Here is a 22,071-nt window from a genome sequence, read left to right as displayed (position 1 = left end):
GACAAACCTGAGTGACACCACGGAGGAACAGCTTGCTAAGTGTCTTTGCACCTCTCCCACGGTCTTTGTTTTTCACTCAAATGTCTGAGTTCTGTTTTCCATGAGGATCAGAAACCTTTCTTCAGGGGCAACCCCAGAGCCAGCCTCAGCCCCTGTCAGGGATGTTCTGCTCCCAGTGAGAGGAACCAAGGTTCCATCCTCGTCCCTGGGAACTCCAAGGTGCCTTTCCCCAAGAGGGCCAATTTTTGCAGGCAGCATCTCTAAGACCTTTCCTTCTCTGCAAACCCCACTCCTCCAGTGACCCTGCTTCATGCGTGTTGGCTTGTCAGTCTCAGACTCCCCAACCCTGAGGGGCCACTGCAGCTGTCAGGCACTCTGCCCTCCTCCCTCCTCCCTCCACCACCGTAATACACCCCCAAGCCCAGAGCTCAAGGTAGAGTCAGAGGCCCAGGAGGGGAAATCCAGGGCCTCTCCAAGGACCTGATTATTTCCAAAGACTTGTGCTAATTTTCTGATATGATCCTCACATCTCTGTGAGGCACTAAATCCTCATTACTTTTCCTGACCGATGCATTCTAATTAGATCAACACTTAAAAAAAAATTCACAATAGCCACAGGATGGCTTTCCATCTCATTAACTCCTCACTTATTATTTTCATGAAAATTACTGATAAAAATGTGCATCTCCATTTGGTGAGGCCTCACAGCCTCCTCAGCTCCTATCTTACATCTCTCCCGTCACCGGGGCTGCGCAGCGTCACCATGGTAACTCACAATAATAGAAACTAATAAATTACAAACGAGATGCTCGTTGAACAATTATTGTCCTCTTTTATGCAAGTTTCTTGCTAATTTTGATCATAAGGGAAAGTACAATAAGACTCTGAAGGAATGAGTCTATTTCAAGAGAATATTAGCAAGCAGAAGCCCGGGCTGCTGCCTTTAGATCTGTAATAAAGTGATTTGGTGATTCCAGGCAATAGGAAGAGGAAATAAACTTTTTGCCCGGTGTCTATGCACACTACGCACTCCCGCACCCCACAGAGACCCTACTGGGGTGGGTTTGATGTGATGCAAGGTGGAGTTTCAGGTCTTAATGTCACAGTGGGTGTGACTGGCTGCTTCTTCCCTAGCAGCCTGGAGGTCCTTACAGGGCTTACAGGGATAAGACCCGCACAGCCTTCCTTGAGCATCTCTCTTCCCACCTCTTACCATTCATTCTTAGAACGTTTCCCACATCCCCACACCTGACTGTCTAGTGAGAAATCACTTCTGTAACTTCTCAGGGACCTCTGAAGATGTTCTGAGCTCAGGAACTCAGTGAAAGGGAACACGGGGTGAGCCCGCAGCATGCATAGATGCCAGGGCATATGGTACGAACGTATAATCAGCCACTTCTTAGCTTATTGGTTTGAAGAAAGCATTTTGCTCTGGTGAGAAGGAGTGCATGGGCACCATGTCCTTATTTCCAGTGCCTAGGATGTGGCAGCTCAGTCTTGGAAGGGGTGCACTGAGGTCACATTTACAGTGGCCTGCAACCCTAGGCAGACTGGGCATCTAGAGAACGATCAGGGAAGAACAGTCCTGTGGAAGCTGTCTTCATTTGTGAAGAGGGCAGGCTTGGGGGAAGGACCTAAGCCTCTCTTACACTTATAGAAGTGCAGACAGCTCACCTTTGAGGCCTGCCAAACAGAGGCCTGTTGGCCAGAAGGTCTAGGCTGATCCCCAGCTCCTACTCTGAGTGAGTACCCTATGTCTTTCATGCCGGAGCTTACTCAGCTCTCGGAAGATCTTGGATCAGGAGGTCAGGAACTGTCCCTTTGAGATTTGGTCATTGTTTAAGGGACACTGGCCTCTGGTAGGGGAGATTGCACTGCTCAATGGATAGAGGAGTGGGTCAGAGGTAAAAGCATCCATTAAGTTAAGTCCCTTTGCCTAGGTCACCAGGGGACTCTCTGACCTTCCTACACACCTGGCTGAGGGAGTGAGGACCCAGCCCTGTGTGTTACCTGTGAGTGAAGGTTTATGGAGGGTTGGTTGGGGGAGTAGGGCCCCCCGAGGTCATTCCTGAGCAGGTTATCACTGTGCATCTTGGTTTTGAGGCAGGTGATGTAACGGTTGCAAAAGTCCTTGCAGAGTTCATTGACTTTCTCCAACTCCAGCAGGTGGATCCTCAGCACCTGGATTGCCTTCACCATCTGCGGAGAGGGTGGAGAGGTCAGCCCAGGGCTCGCACCGCATCCCCCCACTGCCCAGCCCCCCAGCCCAACCACAGCCAGGGAAAGCAGCCCGTCTCCTGCATCTCCTGTGACTGTAATTCTTGACACAGCCCTTTGCTGATTCTCTGTTTGCTCTGAGTCTGATGCTGTCACACCTGCCCTTGAGGCCACTGTGGCATTCTGAGAGTGGACCTCAGAAGCAGAAGCCCAGTGCCTGCCATTTATTAACTGCGTGGCCTTGGGTGAGTTGTTTAGGTTCTCTGCGCCTCAGTGCCCAAGGAACTGGGGACAATTACATTCTCCTTAATAACTACAAGTTTGTTGAGAGGATCACATGAGGGGACACATGGTGGCAGGCTGCAGAGTGTGAGCTGATAAGCACAAGAGGAGATTAAGATCAGAGCTTCCAGGAGTGGCCCACGAGGTCAGGGACTGTCCTTACTCTCGTGTCCCAAGCACTCTATGGGCTGTGGGCTACGTTGCGGACGCTCTGCTGATAGCTGCTGACTGATTGAGTAACAGCGGGGCTCTGGTATCCGTGTGGATTGTTCTGTGCACCTGCGACCTCTTCATAACAATATTCCAAGCCATAGCATTGCAAGAAGCCACTTTGCAATTGAAACTTTACTTTTTGTTGTGTTCTTTTCATTGAAAAACAGTACAGAAGAGGGCGAAGAAAACTATCTCTGACTCAGCCACTTGAAAAGGGCTTTTTGTTTTTTCCATATACGTATTTTTAACCTTTCAATAAGCTTGTAATACAATATTAGTCTCAATTTTTCCTTCAGTTTATCAACTCTGCCTATCTAAATGAATTGTTTTCTCTATCCTCTCTTCTCTCTTCTAAATTAAGAGCTCTGAGAAGGCAGGGGTGAAGTCTGACCTGCTCACTCTGTTATGCTCAGTATCAATACACATGAATATGAAATAAATGTTCATTGGATGGGTGAAAATTATTGAGTAAAGGTATTGCCACATACCACATACCACTCCATATGTGTGTGGTACTAAGCTTGTCTCATATGACTAGGCATTTAGACTATTCCTGATCTTATGAAAACAAAATTTCAGTGATGATTTTCTAAGTTTATGGTCCTCCCCACCCCATTACCGCATTATTTCCCTAGAATGAATTCTCAGAAGTGACAGAGAAAAAGCTACAGACATTCTTAGGGCCCATTATAAATAATGCCGATCTGTTTTTCAACAGAGGCTGTTCAAATGATGCCTGAACAACTGGATATTCATAAAAAATAAAAAAAGAACCGATGCTTTATTTAAACCTCACATTATTAAAAAAAACTCAAAATGGATCAAAAGCCTAAACATACACAAAACTATAATACTTTTAGGTAAAAAACCAAAACAAACAAAAAACAAAACACAAGCAAATCTTCCAGATTTTGGGTAAGGCAAAGAGGTCTTAGACTTGACACCAAATATATGATCTAGAAATGGAGAATGATGAATTGGGCCTTGTTAAAATTTTAAATGTTTACTCTTCACCAGGCCCTGTAAAGAGGATATAAAAACTACAGATTATAAGACAATATTTGCAAACCACCTATTTAACAAAGTACTTGTATCCAGAATATGCAAAGAACTCTCAGAACTAACCAGTAAAATTATAAGCAACCCAGTTAGAACCTGGATGAAAGACATACACAGACATTTCACTGAAGAGGCTATGAAATAGCAAATAAGCACATGAGAAGATGCTCAGTGTCATTAGCCATTAGGAAAATGCAAATTAAAACTGCAATGAGGTATCACTGCAAAAGTCAGTGGTACCCTAACTGCTGGTGAGGAACTGGAAACCAGATCACTTATGCTTTGCTGGTGGGAATATAAAATGGTGCAGCCCCTCTGGAAAATAGTATGGCAATTCCTTCTTTCCTCCCTCCCTCCCTCCCTGCCTCCCTCTCTCCCTCCCTCCCTCCCTCCCTTCCTTCCTTCCTTCCTTCCTTCCTTCCTTCCTTCCTTCCTTCCTTCCTTCCTTCCTTCCTCTTTGAGACAAGACCTCCAGTATATACTCCCAGTATAGTTAGGCTGGTCTTGAACTCTGTGTAGCCCAGGCTGGCCTTGAATTTAAAAAATCCTCTTGCCTCAGCCTCCCAAATGCTGGAGTTGCACGCATGCACCACCAAGCCCAGCTGTTCCTTACAAAGTTTAGTTAATATGTGCTCACTGTATGACCCAGCAATTATACTCTTAGGCACTTACTCCAGAGAAATAAAAATGTATGTTCACACAAACACTTGTCCATGAATGCTCAAAGCAGCTTGATTTCTAATAGCTCCAAACAACCCAAATATAGTTCAACAGGTGAATGGAAAAAGCATCTGTGGAGACTGAAATATACTGAGGATGCATAAACAAAAAATTATTACAATAAAAGGCACATTACTGCTGATCCCTCTCAAAATATTTCCCCCTCGATTTGAACACATTTATCTCACTGTTCTTGCCATTTTTTGAAGCAGCTCTGAAAGTCTCTTTGATGAGTCTATGAGGTATGATAAAAAAAAAATGGTGGACGCTGTTGCTGAGTGCCATTCAGGGGAAGGCAGATTCATAAAACACACAGCGTGTCCTCCTCCACCTGCTTCAGTGGAGACGCCCCGGGCAACTTCGGTGGAGACTCCACGGAAGGCAAAATGATCGTGAAAGGTAAATATGTTGAGCTGATCTAAGGCATCGAGGCAGCCACAACAGTGTAACTAAGGACCCCATCACAGAGGATTTCCAGAACTTCTTCCAGAGGGGGCAGGACCGGTGAGGGTTACTGATAGCAATACGCTTTTCACTGTAATAAATTTTAAAAATTTAAACAGTCACCTTATTCTTTGATAATACTTTGACTTAACAATAAAAAGGAATGAACTATTGATACGCTCAACAACTCGGAGATGTCATAAGAGAATTATGCTGAGAGAAAAACCAATCTCAAAGGATTATATACTATAGAGTGTTATTTATATAACATTCTTGAAATGACAAAATCATAGAGATAGAGAATGGATTAGCGTTTGATGGGTGAGCTGGAGGAGGGAGGAGCTGTCTTATACTTTGACTATAATAGTGATGATTGCGTGAGCCCACATGTGATACAACTGCATAGAACTAGACACACACACACACACACACACACACACACACACACACACACACGGTACATGCAACAGTAATGAAATCTAAATAAGGTTGGTGGATTATTCTTGACAGTGAAAGGTGCTATGGTTACACAAGAAGAGAATTAAGGTCTTTCTGTATTAGTTCTTATATTGCCTGTGTATTTATAATTGCATCAAATAAACAGTAAAATGATAACCAGGTATAGTGACGCATGCCTGTGACCCCAGTGTTTGGGAGGCTGAGGGAGGAGGGTAGAGAGTTCAAGGCCAGCTTGGGCTACACAGTGAGTTCCAGGCCAGCTTGGATTATGTAGTGAGCCCCTTTCTTAAAAAAAGAAAAAGCGAGGATTTATTGTAAGGACCTCTCCAGTTATGTTGACCAAGCAGTACATGTGAGTATATTTAACCCTAACTTCCTAGCTTTTTGCTACTATTTTGATACTTAAGGAGGAGTCTCAGCAGAATGGAAAGGAAAGAAAAAAAAGGAAAGGAAAGGAAAGGAAAGGAAAGGAAAGGAAAGGAAAGGAAAGGAAAGGAAAAAGGAGAGCTCTGTCTGAGCTGAGGCTGGAGGCCAGTGTGACAGCTTTCTTTGAGCTTCTCTGGCATTTCAAGTTGAGCTCCCATAGCCCTGGGCTGGACTTGCAGATCGTCAGATGGGCTCAACTAGCTAAGAGCTTTTGAAGCGCTAAATTAGACTCAGTGCCACTCAAAGACAGAAGCTAACAATCATGTGACTTGATACAGGGCTCAGGTACAAGGCCTCATCCGTGGAGAGCCAGCGGACCAGTTCTAGAGGGGAAAGTTAATGTGGGCCATTAGACCAGAAAGTGAACTAGGTACTTAAAAGAGATCTGCTTTTGCTCAGGTTTTCTACTTGACTTTGACCACGAAGGTCTTGGCTTATGTCTCCCAGAACGATCTGTGTACCGTAAGGTGCTGATCAGACTTGTTGGTGAATTGATAACCACACCCAAGTGTTTCTGAGTCTTACTATGCCTCAGGCACTGGGCTTAGCCTATTCCATGCCCATCTCATGAATTCTGCAGGATCACGTTGCCTGTATTTTACAGCTGAAGAAGATGAAGTAGGTGCCGTACAGAACTACTCGGTGGTCTCACCCCCGAGTTGGATTTGCTTCACCCTCAATATGGACTCAGGACTTGTACAGCGGTATAGGAAGCTGCAGTCTAAAGAGTGCCTGGGCTGGGAGGAAAGCTCAGTGACAAGAAGTATGGGATACTAATCCCTTTGGGGACATTAAAGGTGAGGATTTCTGGGATCCCTGTGGTCATGTTCCCTCAGTGGGCAGTGCCATTTCCCATCTCTCCGCACTCCAGAGCTGGGCACGCTTTCCTGCACAAGTGATTGGTTCTTGTGTGAAGAGATGGGCGATGTGGGTGATTCTCTAAGCATAAGCAGGACCTTTGTCCTCAGCTCCTTTGCGGGGCTGGGAGGGGCCTCACAGGATGATCCAGGCCAGGGCAGGGGGAGGGCAAGGACCCACAGCCCTGCTAGGCTGCGCCCGTCCCTGGGACAGGGCTTTGGGCCATTTCTGTTTTCCCAACCTGCTGATGAAGAAGCTTTCCTTACATTTAAGCAACACCTCTCCTGCCTCAATGTGCAGGGTGTATCCCACCTTCTGGGGCGCCAAGCACATCCATCGCCTCCCTAATACAACTTCCCTTTAAACAAAGTTGCACAATCAGTTTTTTCTTCTCCAGCTAAAAGTAAACCTGCGGGCTGGGGATTTAGCTCAGTGGCATAAGCACCTGCGTTGCAACCAGGTGGTTGTGAGTTCGATCCCCGGTACCGATAAAAGAAAAAAAAAGTAAAGCTAATTTCTTAACCCTTTTTTCTTTCTCTTTCCTTTCCCTCTGTTTCTCTTTTCCTGCCTTCTTGCTTTCCTTCCTCCCCTTTCTCTTTTCCTTCTTCTTCTCAGTGTTCATTGCCAGACTATTCTGTTTTGGTTTTATTTTTTTTAATTGTTGTTTGTTTTGGTGCTGGGAATGGAAACCAGGGCCTCGTGCATGCTAGGCAAGTGTTTTGCCACTGAGCTATATCCTCAGCCTGGTCTTGCATTTTAATCAACGTTTCATTTGCTCATTTATTGTTAAGCCTTCTTGTGAAGTAACACACATCCACACACATCTCTACATATACACTCGGCCGTCACATACATAGAAAACGTCACATCCCTATTCATGTACTTTAATATATGTAACAAATATGTACTTATTTTTCTTTAAAATCAGAAAATATAGATAAGTTAAGCAACATAAAAAAATAAAATCTGTCCAGAATACCTTTGCTCAAATGCAATATATGTACCACATGTTTAAATCAGATCTGTTCTGCAGAGGCTGAGACCCAGCCTATATTTGAGTCTGATAAAGCCAGGCAGGAGGATTACTTTTTTATGGGCTAATAGAATTGGTTTAAAGATTTAAGAAGGCATAGTAAGAAGGTACTCTCGGAGGCAATGAATATGTAGGACCTCTTCAATATTAGAGAAAAGGTAGCAAGGTCGTTCGTGGGGGTGGGAGTCAGGGGCTGCCCCAAAGGACAGAATGTCTGTGGGGTACATCAGACAGCCTTTGAGGCCAGGTTCATGCTTGTTTGTTTGTTTGGTACCCAGGATATAATTCACAACCTCATGCTTGCCAGGCAGGCACTTACGCCACTGATCTAAATCCCCAGGTTATGTTTGTTATTTTAGTGCCAGAGGACAAATTCCATGACTTCTCAGAGCCTCAGTTTCCTCATTTGTAGAATGGGATAACAATCCTTTCTAACAAGAGTCAATGAGGGTTAACATAAAATAATAAGAAAACACTTTATAAGCCATAGGGAACTAAAGGCATATTTTTTTTTGTAAATTTCCTTTAATAATTTCTAATACACTGTTGGCTTTTTCATTGCTGGTCCACATTCAGCTAGTAGAAAAATAATTCCCAATGTCTGCTTTTTTCCCTTCTACATTTGTGTTCAATTAAGCATCCTCTATCCTATATTTTAAAATTTTAGATTTTTCCCTCTGAGTCTGAATAATGGCTGATATATTAAACAATTTTTCTAAATGATTTAGGTCATGTAAAAAGTTATTCCAAGTCTTCTAGAGCAATTACAGTGTCACTTAATTTAATATCATCACCAAGTATGATGTATGTGTGCTTAATTCCTTTTGCAAGTTGTGCCTCATCAGCTTCTCTACCTCCCTTCTCTTTTGAAATAAAGATTCAGTCTTCTTCATCAAAGAAGTTTCCTCCAAAAAGCAAAGCAAGATGTGACTCCACATTTTAATCACATAGCACTGTACCCAGTCCCCAGTCCCAGGAAATTCCCAAGACTGAGGCTTCTTATTGCCTGTGACGTCACCTGCTGAGGTGTCCCCACTGTGGTATGGGTGTGGTATGTCCCTCAAAACTCTCCTGTGCTCAGAGGTAGGGCTTTTGCAGGGTGGCTGGGCCACGTAGATGCTACAATCATCAGTGAACGCATCTGCTAGGGAGCGCGTTGGCTGAGTGTGCTGGTGGGCAGCAGGGCCTGGATAGAAGACGTGGGTCCCTGGGGCCTGGCCTCCTCCCTCACTCTCCACTTCCTGGCTGCCAGGGTGTGAGCAGCTTTCCCCCTCTGCAGGCCTCCGCACCACGCCATTTCTGCAGTGCAGTCACCAGCCATGGATTGAAACTTCTGAAAATCCTGTAACTCTCTCCTTCTGAAAGTTGTGGGTGTTGGGTGTGTGTCTCCGGGATGAGAAAAGCGACAAACAGTCCCAGATCTATTATCTGCTGCTTGGGCATTTTGGACCAGTCCTTTAAACTTTGTACAGTTCAAGATGCTACATAAGGATATGTACAGTTTAAAGGTTTTGAAGGTTGGATGAGATCATGTATGCACATGTTCTGGACATGTAGTAGGTCTTCAATGAATGTCAAGTCTTGGCGGCAGTATATGGTCTTGGCCTCTTCACTTGATGACAATAATTCCTTGCCTCTCAAAACATTTGTATACATGGTATTTTACAATTTACAAAACTGCTTTTCTCTCCATTATCTCATTTGAGTCTCATCACTACAGGGACACAGGCAATGTTATCTACCACTTTCTTAGAGATAAGGAAACCTGAGGCCCAGAGATTAGAAACCTACTCAGTTTTGTGGGAATCAGGAGGCATTCCTGCCTTGGGGATAATCCCTTCCACCCCATCCTTCTTCCTCTGCTAGTTGGGAAGCCAGAGCTATTCTCCCTCACTTTAGGGAGAAGGAGTTTATAATTACATGTTCCTTAATGTGCGTTGACATTTCCTGTGGGTCACTGGGGAGCCAGAGGTAAAATATAATCAGGAATTTTTCCAAACCTGGCAAGCTCCACTTGACCAGCTGGAAGTGTGGGGTCCCTAGAATGAAAATGGAACATGGGCCTGGGTGTGGTGCATATCTGTAACCCCAACACTTCGGGAAGCTGGGGGGGGGTGGATTGCAAATTAGAGCTCAACTTGGGTAACTTAGCAAGACCCTGTCTCAAAACAAAAAGTAAAGAAAGGACTGCAGTGTAGCTCAGTGCTAAGGCTCTGAGTTTGAGCTCCAGCACTGGGTTGGGAGGGCAGGAAAAAAAGGCATAAATACCAGGGACTGGGCAGGTGATGGGGATGGAATGCACATTCTATGGAAACTAGCATGTATGACAAGTTAAATCACTTTGAGTCAGGGCCCTAGCACTTCTGCTTTAGGGACTTCAGAATCTGGAGAAGCAGATGGGGCCCAGAGACAGAGGCTGGGCCAAGCCTCAATTGTATAACTTACTGGCTGTAAGGTCCCTGGCCTTAATCCTCCCCTGATAAATGGAGATGATGGGTATTTCATAGGGCCATTGTAATAATTAAATAGCAAGTAGGGTACTCAAGGACAATGGGCTTCAGAGGCTGAGCCATCCCTGCTCCCCAAGTTGTGATCTTGAACAGTTTCCTCATCTGTAAAGAGGAGAATAAAAGAGGCTCCCATGGGCCAGGGGCCCAGTTCAGTGGAGGAGGACCTGCACACAGTGGAAGGTCCTGGATTCTATTACTAGCACCCAGTGGTAGTGATTCTCTGAGAGTTGTGCTGAGGATTCAACAAGACCTGGTTAAAACAAACTAAAGCTCCTGGGCATGTGTAGGAAGAGATTAGCTGCAGGTGGTGTGTAACAGGTTAGTGTAGCTTAGTTAGAGCTTCACTCTATCTCAGCCCCATCCTAGCTCAATTTGTGCTAATGATTTCACCTCTTAAAATGGAAATCTCTCTCTCTGTCTCTCTCTGTCTCTCTCTCTCTCTGTCTCTCTCTCTCTCTCTGTCTCTCTCTCTCTCTGTCTCTCTCTCTCTCTCTCTCTCTCTCTCTCTCTCTCTCTCTCTGTCTTCCTCCTTCCTCTCTCTTTTTCCTTCTTCCAGTGCTGGGGATCAAACCATGTGGAAATGAGGATAACATTAATACCACCTTGTGGGTTTAGAAAGAAGCTTGAACAATGGATGTGAAGTGTTTGGAAGAGTACTCGGTAAGTACTCTATAAATGCTATTACCAGCACTGATTATTCTTATTTCCTTTCCCTTTGATGGTCTCTGTGAGATCTTCTGCTCCTATCTAGGCAGAGAGCCTGGACTGTGGGCTGGAGAAAGTGATTGGGGAACTGGGCTGGGCTGGGCTGGGCTGAGGTCCCGGTGGGCACAGCGCCTGGGTCCACCTCCTTCGTGGTCCTCCTCACTCACAGCTTCCGGCCTTTGGCCTGCCTCTTCAGACCCGGCCCAGGGGCCCCCATTTTAGAGCTGGCTTTGTGGTCAGGCAGCTGTAATCTGTCCCTCGAGCCACACCAGAGTCTCATTAAAACGTGCCCCATAAATGTTAAAAAATTTACACATAAAAAAATTCCATGCATGAAACTGAAACCGTACGTTTTACAGCCTTAGTTTGAAATCTTGCATAATATATAAAACCTTGGTCCTGCACCAGGGGCCTGTAAATCAGATATTATAAAACAAAAAGCTTTTACGTTTCAAAGGGGTTTGGGGAACTTGCAAATTTTACAAACTTTACCAACTGCCAGTCAGAGGCTGCTGGGCTCAAGGAGAGGGTCGAAGGGGCCAGGTAAGAAATAGGACTGGTGAGCACTGCAGGGGGCATGGGAACAGGGGCTTCTTCCCAGGGAGCTCGGGGAGCTCCGTGGGATTGATGGTCATGGATAGCTGCCGCCAGGGCATGGTGATGGGCTGGGGGAGTCAGCGTGTGGGGGACATCACTGGTTGCACTGTCCTATTTGTGAGGACTCTATTGCCACCAGGGCAGAATGACAGCAGAAGGAGCACAGAGGCAGGAGCCCTGGGTTCTTCCTGGTCCTGAGGAGTCATTCCTCTGGATGTCAGTGCTCCTGCCTGTGAAAGGGGGTAACTTGCTTTTCCTGAGGATCCTAGGACTTCCTTCCCATCATCAGGGCTGCTGGGGAACAGGGGGCGGAGGCTCAGAGGGGAGGGAAGCCCCTCAGAAATCTGCATCTGAGCTCGCTCCTATCTTGAGGCAGCTTTGGAGGAGCACTTTTTCAAAGGGAGTTTTCTAGAAAAGCAGCTCAAGGAGACTGCAGGGTCATGGGAGGGTCCAACAAGCTTCATGCATGGCAAAGAGTTGGGGGGCCAGCTGGGCATGGGCAGGAGATGGGCAGGATGCTGTCCAAAGGGTGAAGACAGCAGGCAGGCCAGCATGGGGCTTGAGGGTGGGGCAGGGAGCATAGGACCAGGAAGAGGAGGAGAAGCAGGAAGAGACCTTCTCTGGGGCTAAGTTTTTGGGGACCCAAGTGCCCTCCTGACAATCCCATCTATGAAAGTCAATATTCAAGGGCAAAGGAAAGCCACCCTGACATGCATATATATAAAAAATAAATCTCTCAATTATCTCAGCTCATTTGCTTGGGGTCCCTCATTTTATATCCCTGCTCGGCTTCGCAGTATATCTGTCCGGATAAAGAGTTACAGTCCGTTGGGCTACGTGTGCGGGGTTGTAAAAAATACAGATGCCAAATTAACTGGCTGTGGCACTTGGCAGCTGATTGAGCTGGTAATAACGCGATCTGACCTTTTTCTAATTTCTAATTATGTGCATCTCGGCTGTGCTGGCGACATGATTCTTGTTTTAATGATGGCTCCTACGCTTGGCCTCTTCATCTCTCTGCCCTACACAGGGCCACCCCAGGGGTGGCAAAGGGCACTGCTCCACTCCCCCAAAGAGATTTCAGGGTCCCAATCACACAGGCCCTGGTGGCAGGCAGGAGGCTGGGGAGCTGGAACACCTTGCCTGGTGCAGTGATATTGCCTTTGAGATTAATCTTCGGGATGGGAGACACCTTTAAAGGCCAATCCCGTCAGCCAATTCATTAAATTTTTATTACAATCACGCAGAATAAGTGCATTAGCTCTACAGATGAGGAAACCGAGCTTCAAAGGCGCTTGGTCTCCCAAGTCACACAGATAGTAAATAGTGACCCAAGACTCAGATCTTTTGTCTTTAAGGGTTCTTTCAAATCTCTCCATTTTCATAATCAATCAATCACTTAATCAATCAATAATTAGCTAGTCACTGACTATAGTTAACACACCAGCAAATGGACTAAGGATTGCCCCACTGAGTGGACCATGCCCAGCCTGGTCACTGAAATAGAAGACCAGGGACAGCAGAGGTCTGAGGTCACTAGGGCAGCTCCTGTAACACCCCTGTCCCCAGCTCGGAATGGCACACCGTAGTCTATTCAACCTAGTTTCCTTGGATTGAATTAGGAAATCTGGATCTTTGTGTGGATTTTTTGGGGGGTTGGGGAAAGGGTCCCTCTCACTTTATGGCCTAGGCTAACTTCGAATTTGTGGCAGCCCTCCTGCCTCAGCCCGGAATTACAGACACGCACCACCATGCCCAACTTGGTTCTTTGAACAGAATCATGAGAGATCTGGTCAGAGGTGTCAAGGGCATGGACCTGGTACTTTTTGAATCTTCCAGCTGTGCTAGAACAGGAGGCTGTCTTTGGTGGGTCTTCCACAGCTCCCTGGGAAGGCAGTGTGGGGACAAGGAATGTGAGGTTTGCTTCTCCAGGACTCTTACATCATAAGAAGGTTTAACATCCCTCAGTCTTATTTTAGGCCTCAGTTTCTCTTCACGATAAGCGAGTGAGTGAGCCCTGCCCCCCACTCTCAGCTCCATGCCCATCCCCACAGCAACAGGTCCCTCGTGTCCTCCCCCACAGCTGCCTGGGCCTGGGGGGGTGGTCTCAGGATCTACTTTCCAACTGCACTTTGATCAGCCAAAGGGCAGGGCAGGGCCAGGCCAGTCTGCATTTCTCAGCTGACCTGGAGGACTTGCACAGGGAAGCCGCCTGGGCATCCCAGAGGCAGAGGTTTAGCCTCCTGGGAAGACGGTCTGGAAGGCCAGGGCTGAGCAGAGGCAGAAGTGGGGGCTCCGATGCCCCCACCGGGGCTGCTAGCACAAGCAAGTGCTCACACTGGGCAGAGATGGAGGCCCATTCTCCAAAGAACGGCTCCACCCGCACTCTGCAGACTTCAGGGTTCTCCTCGGAGCGCTCCTGCCCTCCATAAAGTAGTGCATTCAGCTCCGATGGAGCAGCAGTGTGGCTAATCCATAGCACAGAGCAACACCCAGTCGCTCACATCTGCTCTGCAGATGCACCGTGTGTGTGCGCGTGCACACAGGTGTGTGTAATTTTTCTTCCTTTTCCCGGTCACATTTGCTTTTCTAATTCTGTTCTCTTTTTGGGAACAGACACCAGCCCAACTCTGGCTGCAAGAGGCCAGCACTGTCACCAGTTAGTGTGTAAGGGAAGAGTTTCACAGCTTCCAAATTCACTGTACGTAATCTGGGTAATCCACCCACATAGAAAAATAAGGAACCATAGTTAATGATTTCAGGAGGACTGTTAGAGTCATGGACATACAGAGCCACCTCTCTAGTACCATACTGCAGCAGAACTCCCAGAATTTCAGGTGTCATCCAACCCAGGAGTCACCAAGTCCAACCAATGACTGCAGCGGTCCAGGTTACTTGTAACCAACTGAGTCACAATTTCCTGGCGCAGCCCAGGAGAGGCCAGTTTATATGCTGTGGTGATAACCGGCATGGCAAACTGTTTGGGAGCCTGATCTGCTGTGTTCACTACACGAACAGGGCCTCTGCTGATGTTCCCAGCATGACTGCGTCCCCAGGTCTCTCTATTGATCTGCTCACACATGCTGATATCTCGAATCCTCCATATGGTGGCATGGGAGCCATCAGCTCTGCCCTGGGAAGGCCCAGACAGGTTTGTTAATGTTCCAGAAGTCCAGGCCTTGGAACAGCCATCTTAGACATTCTGGCTTCTATGTCCTTCTTTCCATTTGCCTGAATTGCAGAGTGGTGGGCAGTCAGGTCTGGTGCCACCTTGGGTAGCGACAGGAGGAACTCTAGCAGCACATGTGCCCAGAACTCTTGGTTTATAAATTTAAAAGGCACTAGAAGGTGCATCTGGAACCTTCTCCACATTGGGTACTCAAATCTTTTTGTTGGATGAATTAATTCAAAGAACATTTCTAGGGCATTTCAAAGGGATCAGAGGGGAGGAAGACTCTGGCTAGGGTGTGGGATGGAGGGTCTTTACCAGATTGTCCAGTTCTGGGTCATCGCTGAAGAAGGGTTTGTGCTCCTGCTCCTGCTGGTGGACAAAGTTCTCGATGTCCACATCAAAGCCGGCGGAGGTGATGCACTCAGAGCCCTGGGTGGCCTGTTCACATTTCTCAAACAGCAGCGTCAGGAGCGGGAAAAGAGGGTGCCTGCGGGGACATCAAGAGCTCACACACACGCACACACAGAGGCCATGCTGCTGGCCAGACTCACTTTCCCAGATCCCTGTCATTTCTTCTCCCAAGTTCCTGCTCCTTGAAAATGTCCCTGGTCCCAAGGGCAGCCTAGATGGCAGCAGAGTTCAGTGTCTCAGGGCTCAGGGCCTCCAAAGACTCCTAACTTTTCTCTTCCATCAAATAAGCTGCATGTTTTCTGGAGAGGGAGGATGGGTCATAACGCTTCCCAGAAGAAAGTGTCCATTTCTGGCCCAGGAAGGAAGTGTGAGAAAGGTCTAGAGAAGTTCTGGACATGAACACTGGGTGTAGCTGGTATCCAAGCTAAGACCCATAGAGCCATTTAGTTAAGCACATCTGCTCACACATACACTATCAACCATCCATGCCCCCTCCCACCCCACACATGCACTCACTCACTAACCAGAGCCAGCTGAAGGCAATGACATGTACAAACACTTGTGTACTTGCAAGTGTGTGCATAGGGTATGTGTATGAGCCTCAATACTGGTCTACACAGACCTGGCCAGTGGTTGCTGGGAGACTCAGCTCAGACACCCCAAATACATGTGCAACATCTCCCTACATTTTCCTCATTATACTCTTAGCAGAGCTGTGATAAAATAAGTGATAATTTACATCTCTGTTTTCCTCTAAGACCTCCCCATGTTAATGATGTATTCCTAGCTCTTGCCAACTATGCTCATGACAGGCATTTAATAAATATTGGGTGAGTGAACAAATGAATCCTTGATTGAGGAATGTTCTAAATATCTGTGATGTATGTAAATGAGCTGAAGTACCTACCTAATGGCTCTGTGGGTCTTAGGCTAGAGATGACCGCTCCTGGAAGCTTCCCTGACTTCCCACCCCCAGCTACGTATTCGAATTGTTTATCATCTGCCTTCCTCCCTTGGAATTGGAGCAGGAATAAATTTGAGCAGGTGTTATGAATTATTCCACCACTGAATAGCCAGCAGAGGTAAGTGGATCTCCACCAATATTTGTTGAATGCTTGTGTCACAGGTATGCACACTTATTTTGCATGCATAGGTGTCTATCATATTTACTTTTGCAGCATGCATGCATGTATGTGGCTGGGCTGTTGATCTGAGATCTTGGAAAGACCCTTTCTCTTCCCTTGAGATCCACACATCCCTCTCTGCTCTGTCTCCTCAGATTCCTGGACCATATAAAACTGAGTTCCTTTCTTTTTGATAAAATCCTGCTTCCTGGGAGAGTAGGAGAACGTGTGCTGGACCCGACCCACCAGGCCTTGGCCAGGAGGGTACTCTCACCAGGACCGCCCAGCAGTACTTCCCGCAGTGAAGGAAATGTTGTCCAACACGATAACCACGAGTCACATGGGGCCAAGGAGCACTTGAAATATGACTACTGGAATCAAGATGCTGGATTTTTAATTTTATTGAATTTTAATTAATTTAAATTGAAATGGCCACGTGTGGCTGGTGGCCACCGTGTTGGAGAACACAGGAAGCATGGAAAAGGAAAACAGAACACAGTTTTTTCCCTTCCAGCCCTGGAGACCCCGAGAGAACTGAACACCCAGAGCACTCTGCACAGTTTGCGGCAGGGGAAGGGGAACCCCTAGGTGCCTGTCCCATTCTGAAACTCGAACAATTGTGGGCACAGACACAGGCAGTGCTTGGCAGCCCTCACACTCATATTCATACTTCAAACATCTTTCTACTCAGGCTCAGGGCAGTAGAGGTGGCAGGAGATAAATTCCTGCTTCACACGAGCTGCTGGGCTTGGCAGAGTCAGCCCTGGATGCCACCTCCTTGACCCTCGAGCTGGGTGCTGATGGAAAACCCCTGGACCCCAAGGCAGCAGGAAAGAGGGTCAGTATCTAAGGGTGGCTTGTTCACAGCACCAGAGTGCCAGCAGATCTGTTGGGCCCTGGCAGAAAACTGGCAGGGAAAACAATGGGGGGCGTCAGCACCCAGCTGAAGACAAAGAGCGCACCAGGTGAAGGGGTTAAACTCCAGCCTAAGTCTTCATTTGCAGCCACTAATACTGCAGCATATTATAGTCTAATCTAGCCTGATCCCAGTTTAATGCAAGCTTCTCCTGGCCCTGAGTGGAATACCAAAGAAAGCCTCAGTGGCTGTAATTTAAGCAGAGCCCGGCAGTGGTTTAGCTGAGGGCCATGAAAGGCAAATTTCAGACGGTGTTATGAATTATTGCGCCTTATGAACCTTCCTACTCTCAACAGATGCCTGCTGCCATTTAAACAGCCACTAGATCAATTAGGAATGAAAGGCACAAATCGACTCAGTACAAGGGCACTAAATTACCAGGAACTAATAATCCGCAGCATCGTGCCATGTGGTGGGGGTACAGCCCCCGCCCCGACCTGCTGCAGCGGAATGGTCACCACACGTCCCTCTCTTGCTGGCTGGAGGGAGGGCAGGCAGCTCCTGAGTGGAAAGGTGAGAGGGTGTGCGTGTGTGTGTATACATATGTGTTCATGTGTGTGCATGCACTGAGTTGAATACAGGCTGGCAAGGGTGCAAGGCTATGGGTGTATGCACAAATGATGTTGTGTTTATTCTATGATGCACAGAAGGTGGCATGTGTGCAACTGTGGGGCAGATTCATGTACCACAAACATGGTATGCACATGCATTGTGTCGTCTGTATGGACCATATATGTGGGTTGCTTGCTTTGTGTACACAGTGCAAACAGCAGGTGGAAGGGGCAGGTGGGTCTGTGGGACTGATTTCCAAGTTACTGGCATCAGGAGCAGCAGGAGGAGGGTGCATCTCTCTTCTGTCCTTGCCCTACAGGGAGGAGCAGTTTTTCTGAGAGTGGATATGGAGGGCCATCTTGAGAGAAGGTGACATTTAAGTTAACCCCCTGCAAAGAACGGAGGGAAAGGCCTTTGGGGAAAGAGAGACAGCAAAGCCCCTGAGACAGGAGTGAGCTTGGCACCTTTCTGCACCCCGGTCTAGCTGAGTGTGGCTGAAGCCAGGTGGACAGGAGGGAAACAAAGGGGACAGGGTAGAAAAGGCAGCAGGACTCAGATCGGGAGGTGCCCGGCAGGTGTGAGACAGCTGGACTCATGGGGTTGGGGGCATCTACATGCTGGGAACAATGTATCTCTTGTGCAGAGTCACAGCACGGGTTCAATTTCACAAGCCTCCACTTCCTGTCAGATGTCCCCAGAACAGGTTTACATGAGATATGTGATGCCCCTAGCCAGGGGTGTGTATGTGTGTGTGTGAGTGTGAGTGTATGTGTGTGTGTATGTGTATTTGATGGTGATGGGGGCCCAACCTAGAGTCTCACACTTGCTAGGAAAGTGCTTTACCACTGAGTGATGCCCCTGGCCCCTTTGGGGTGTTTTCCATGTCTTCTGCTATCTTTTGGAAGACAGGAAATTGCCACCTGTCCCCCAGGTTAATGCAGGGTCCATGGAGCTAAGGATGGACCACATGGAGATGACCAGTCCACCTCCCTTCGGCCCTTCCCACCTGGGCAGTAGACACTCGGGCAGAAGGGGGGTGACAGTGCTGGCTGCTGCACCCCGACCCTCTCTTCTCATACTCTGCTCTCCCTGGGCTCCAGAGTCGCTTCCTCCTGCTGACCCCAGCAGCCCTGTCTGCCTCCTTGATCCCAGAGGGCACCTGAGCTTATCCGCAGCTTCTCACATGAACCACGCCCCACTGGTGCTGTCCTTCTGGATTGCTTGATGTACCCTGGCTGCTTCCTGCTGACCTGCCACCTCACACATAGGGACTGCTGAGCCAAGGTCCCCGTACCCAGCATACAGGCTCCTTCCCCGAGACCCGGCTGGGGGAGGGGAGCTGGGGCTGCTCTCCTTCTGTGGTTATGGGAGAGTCACCTGCTACTTCCTCAGTTACCCATTCTGTCCTTGCCTAGGGGCCAACCCATATTTTCCTCTAACATCTCCCTATGAGCCAGAAAACAGGCTGGCAGGAACCTCTGGGAGTTTTTTCCGGCAGCTTGGGCTGCAGGCGTGGGACCATCCTGGACAAGGCAGGGTCTATGAGAGATGGGTTCAGAATTACAGGGGCCAGGAAAGGCTCTGCCTGAAATGGGGACAGGATAGGGAGAAGGATTTCCCCTTAGACGTGGGCCTTCCTGAGCCTCACTTTGCATATATATTACTGGGAGTTGAGGCCAGGGTTTTTGTGCATGCTAGGCAAGTGTTCTTCCACTGAGTCACATGTTCAGCCATAGAACATGTTTGTTTGTTTGTTTTTCCTCCTAGGGTCTGAACTCAGACCCTGCCATTGAGCTACATCCCAAGTCATTTTTACATTGAGCCAGGGTCTTGCCATGTTGACCAGATGAGACTCAAATGTGCAATTCTCCTGCCTCAGCCTCACTCAATCTTGGGATTTTACCCATGTGCCACCATGCCAGGCTAAACATGGGGTCCTCTCCCCCTGTCCAGGTCTCTCCCACTGCTCAGGTCTCTTCTATGTGGAAACCAGAAGCAAGAATGTGGAGACTCAGTCCCCTGTGCCCAGAAGAGGACGAACAAGATGTGAGAGATGCCCACTGGACTTGACTTCCAAAGAGCTAAGGGCATTTGACCTCCACGCGAGCAGCTTACCTCTCCTTCCGGGTCCCTTCCCTGCCCTGGTCCCCCCAGGCTTCCTCTCCCGTGACCGCCCCCTCCACCCCAATCTCTCTTAAGCCGTTCAAAATTTGGAGGAAATAAATCTCACTGCACTAATTCAGTGAGAGTTTGAGCCTCGTCAGTGCAGAACAAATAAAAGGAGTGAACTGGCATGACATTTTACTGCAGAGAGAGGTCGTTTCCAGCCACTAATAAAAAGGATTTGACACAGACTAATAAAGAGAAATGAATTTCTCTAATGGCCTAATTTAGCACATTCAGCACTGTGCCTCCGCCCGGTGCTGGGAGCGGACAGAGGCAGGAGGGAGGCGAGGCTCAGCTCAGGGAGAGGGGAAGAAGAGACGATCTCAAATAACGTTTTATTATTTCCTTTTTCTTTTCTGAGCCCCCCACCCTCATCACCTCTCCCCAGGAGTATCCGAACTAAAATCAAGCTCAAGATATGCAGTTCCCGTTAACGATCCAAAGAAATAAAGAAGCCCTCTCCATAGAATTGCAGCCTTGTGCTAGCTTAAGAAGGTGATTAAACCGGATGTGTTGATTTCTACAGGGCTTTGAGCCATCGTTTGGTTTAATTACTTCTGACATTTTTGCCTTCACGTTTGCTGTATCACCCAAATCTGCTGGTCTGGAAAGCCCAGTGCGGGGCCAAGGTGTATGGGGCCGTTCCCCAGGAAAGCAGATTCAAGACAGGACAGGATGTGGGTTGAAGTCCTTCACAGGTCCCGGCATCCTCTCTCTAAGCAACAGACAGGCTGAGACCCCACGATGAAGAACTTCCCTAAGTCAGGATCAGGAGATTTTTCTGGGTGCTCACCCCATCTCTGGTGACGCTTCTGAGAGTACATTTGTGAAATTCAACAGGGCCCATCTCATCCCTCCCTACCTCACGACAGAGCATCTTAGCACGAAGTGGGCTGTTAAGTGTCCCCAACATTTTCAAAGGCCTTCTGGGGAGGAGATCAGAACTTCCCTGGGGATTTTTATACTCCTAGGTAACCACAAGTTCCCCGGTGTAGCTCAGCTCATGTCCTTTTGTCAAAAGGACTCCAGACAGCAGATACTTTTCCCACTTCCTTTCCTTCCTCCCTGGACAACCTGGCTGTGTTTTGTTTTGAATTTAAAACATTTCTTCCTGCTTATGGGGGAGTAGAAACAGAGATGAACAAAAAACAACAAAGAATGCAAAAATATAGAGCTTTGGAGAGGCTAAGAAAAAATAAGAGAACCAGATAGAAGAGATGTGTGGTCAGAAACAGACTGGGGTGGGGGGTTGAGGGGGGTCCCGGGCAGGGGAGACATTAGTGTTGAGCACTCTTTCTGGGTGATAAACTTTCTGATTCACAGTCACGCCACTCTGTCCCTTCCATCTCCTCCCTTGTGACCTTGGCAGGACTATAGACCTCAATTACGGGTCCAGCCAAGTGTGTGGTTGCCTGCCTGAGTGTCCACCTCCTCTCCCTGCAACTGCCCTTGGAGCCCTCAGCTTCTCATGTGATGCCCCTCACAGCCCAGACCTGTCCTCCTGGTAGGTGGACAGGGGGAGCCCCAGCATCAGTGCCTACCCACTCCAGAGGGCCTGGGTTCCTCTAGGGGGACAGGAAAGTCAGCGTCTTCAACCCTTCCTGAGTGGGACAAGGATGATGATCCAGGAGGCGGAATGTGTGCAGGAGATGGAGATTTCGAAGGATGAATCCAGTGGGAAGAGAGGCCTGTTCAGGGTCAGTCTGCTCTGGAGGATGTTCATCTGCTGGTGCTGAGCTGGGGCTTGTACTGTCCACGGACACAAAGTGGCTATCAAACTGCCCACCTTTCTAGACCTCTGTCTAGGCGCCGGGGTTTGGTCCTTTATTTCTAATGTCCCAGGCCAAGGACCACTGGAATTACAGAACCAGAGCCAGTATCCTAGAACACCCTCTCCAGGACAGCTCCTCAGCCTGTCCTGGGCATCTTCCCCTGCTGGAAGGCAGTGAGTACCTGTGCTGCAGACTCTGGAGAACTTTCTCCTGGAGGCTGAGGAGTCAAGGCAGCACTCCTGAGGAGGACACTCCAGGCTTATCATGATGAACCGTCAGCCTCTTTTTAGTATTTGTCCTGGACGGGTTCAGTGGCGAGTGTGAGGGACAGCATGGTGTCCCCAACGCTGTCACTGTTTTTTGAGACCGGGTCTCACTATATAGTTCAGGCCAGCCTTGAACTCTATGCAGCTCCCAGGCTGGCCTTGAGTGCAT

At 48.0% G+C, this 22,071-nt stretch overlaps 1 protein-coding gene and 1 long non-coding RNA gene across 3 annotated transcripts in view; one reads left to right on the top strand and one right to left on the bottom strand.

Annotated features, from left to right (window-relative positions):
• Positions 1-22,071, bottom strand: part of Pknox2 (PBX/knotted 1 homeobox 2) — a 242,733-nt gene that overhangs the window by 28,323 nt on the left and 192,339 nt on the right. For both annotated transcript variants that reach the window (XM_003472709.5, XM_063256012.1), the window contains exons 5-6: positions 15,011-15,182; positions 2,011-2,199 (exon numbers count right to left, since the gene is read on the bottom strand). In XM_003472709.5, coding sequence (XP_003472757.1) covers positions 2,011-2,199; positions 15,011-15,182 — 361 coding nt within the window. The remainder of the gene's footprint in view (positions 1-2,010; positions 2,200-15,010; positions 15,183-22,071) is intronic.
• On the top strand, positions 17,352-19,936 carry LOC134477637 (uncharacterized). The gene is made up of 2 exons (XR_010049715.1): positions 17,352-17,659; positions 19,652-19,936. It is a non-coding gene; the product is annotated as an uncharacterized LOC134477637 (long non-coding RNA).

Source organism: Cavia porcellus, unplaced genomic scaffold (genome assembly GCF_034190915.1).
Source record: "Cavia porcellus strain 051 isolate PalLab524CR breed Dunkin Hartley unplaced genomic scaffold, mCavPor4.1 scaffold_9, whole genome shotgun sequence".
Lineage (NCBI taxonomy): Eukaryota > Metazoa > Chordata > Mammalia > Rodentia > Caviidae > Cavia > Cavia porcellus.
Note: the sequence above shows the minus strand (reverse complement) of the source record. Positions and strands in the feature narration are given on the sequence as shown.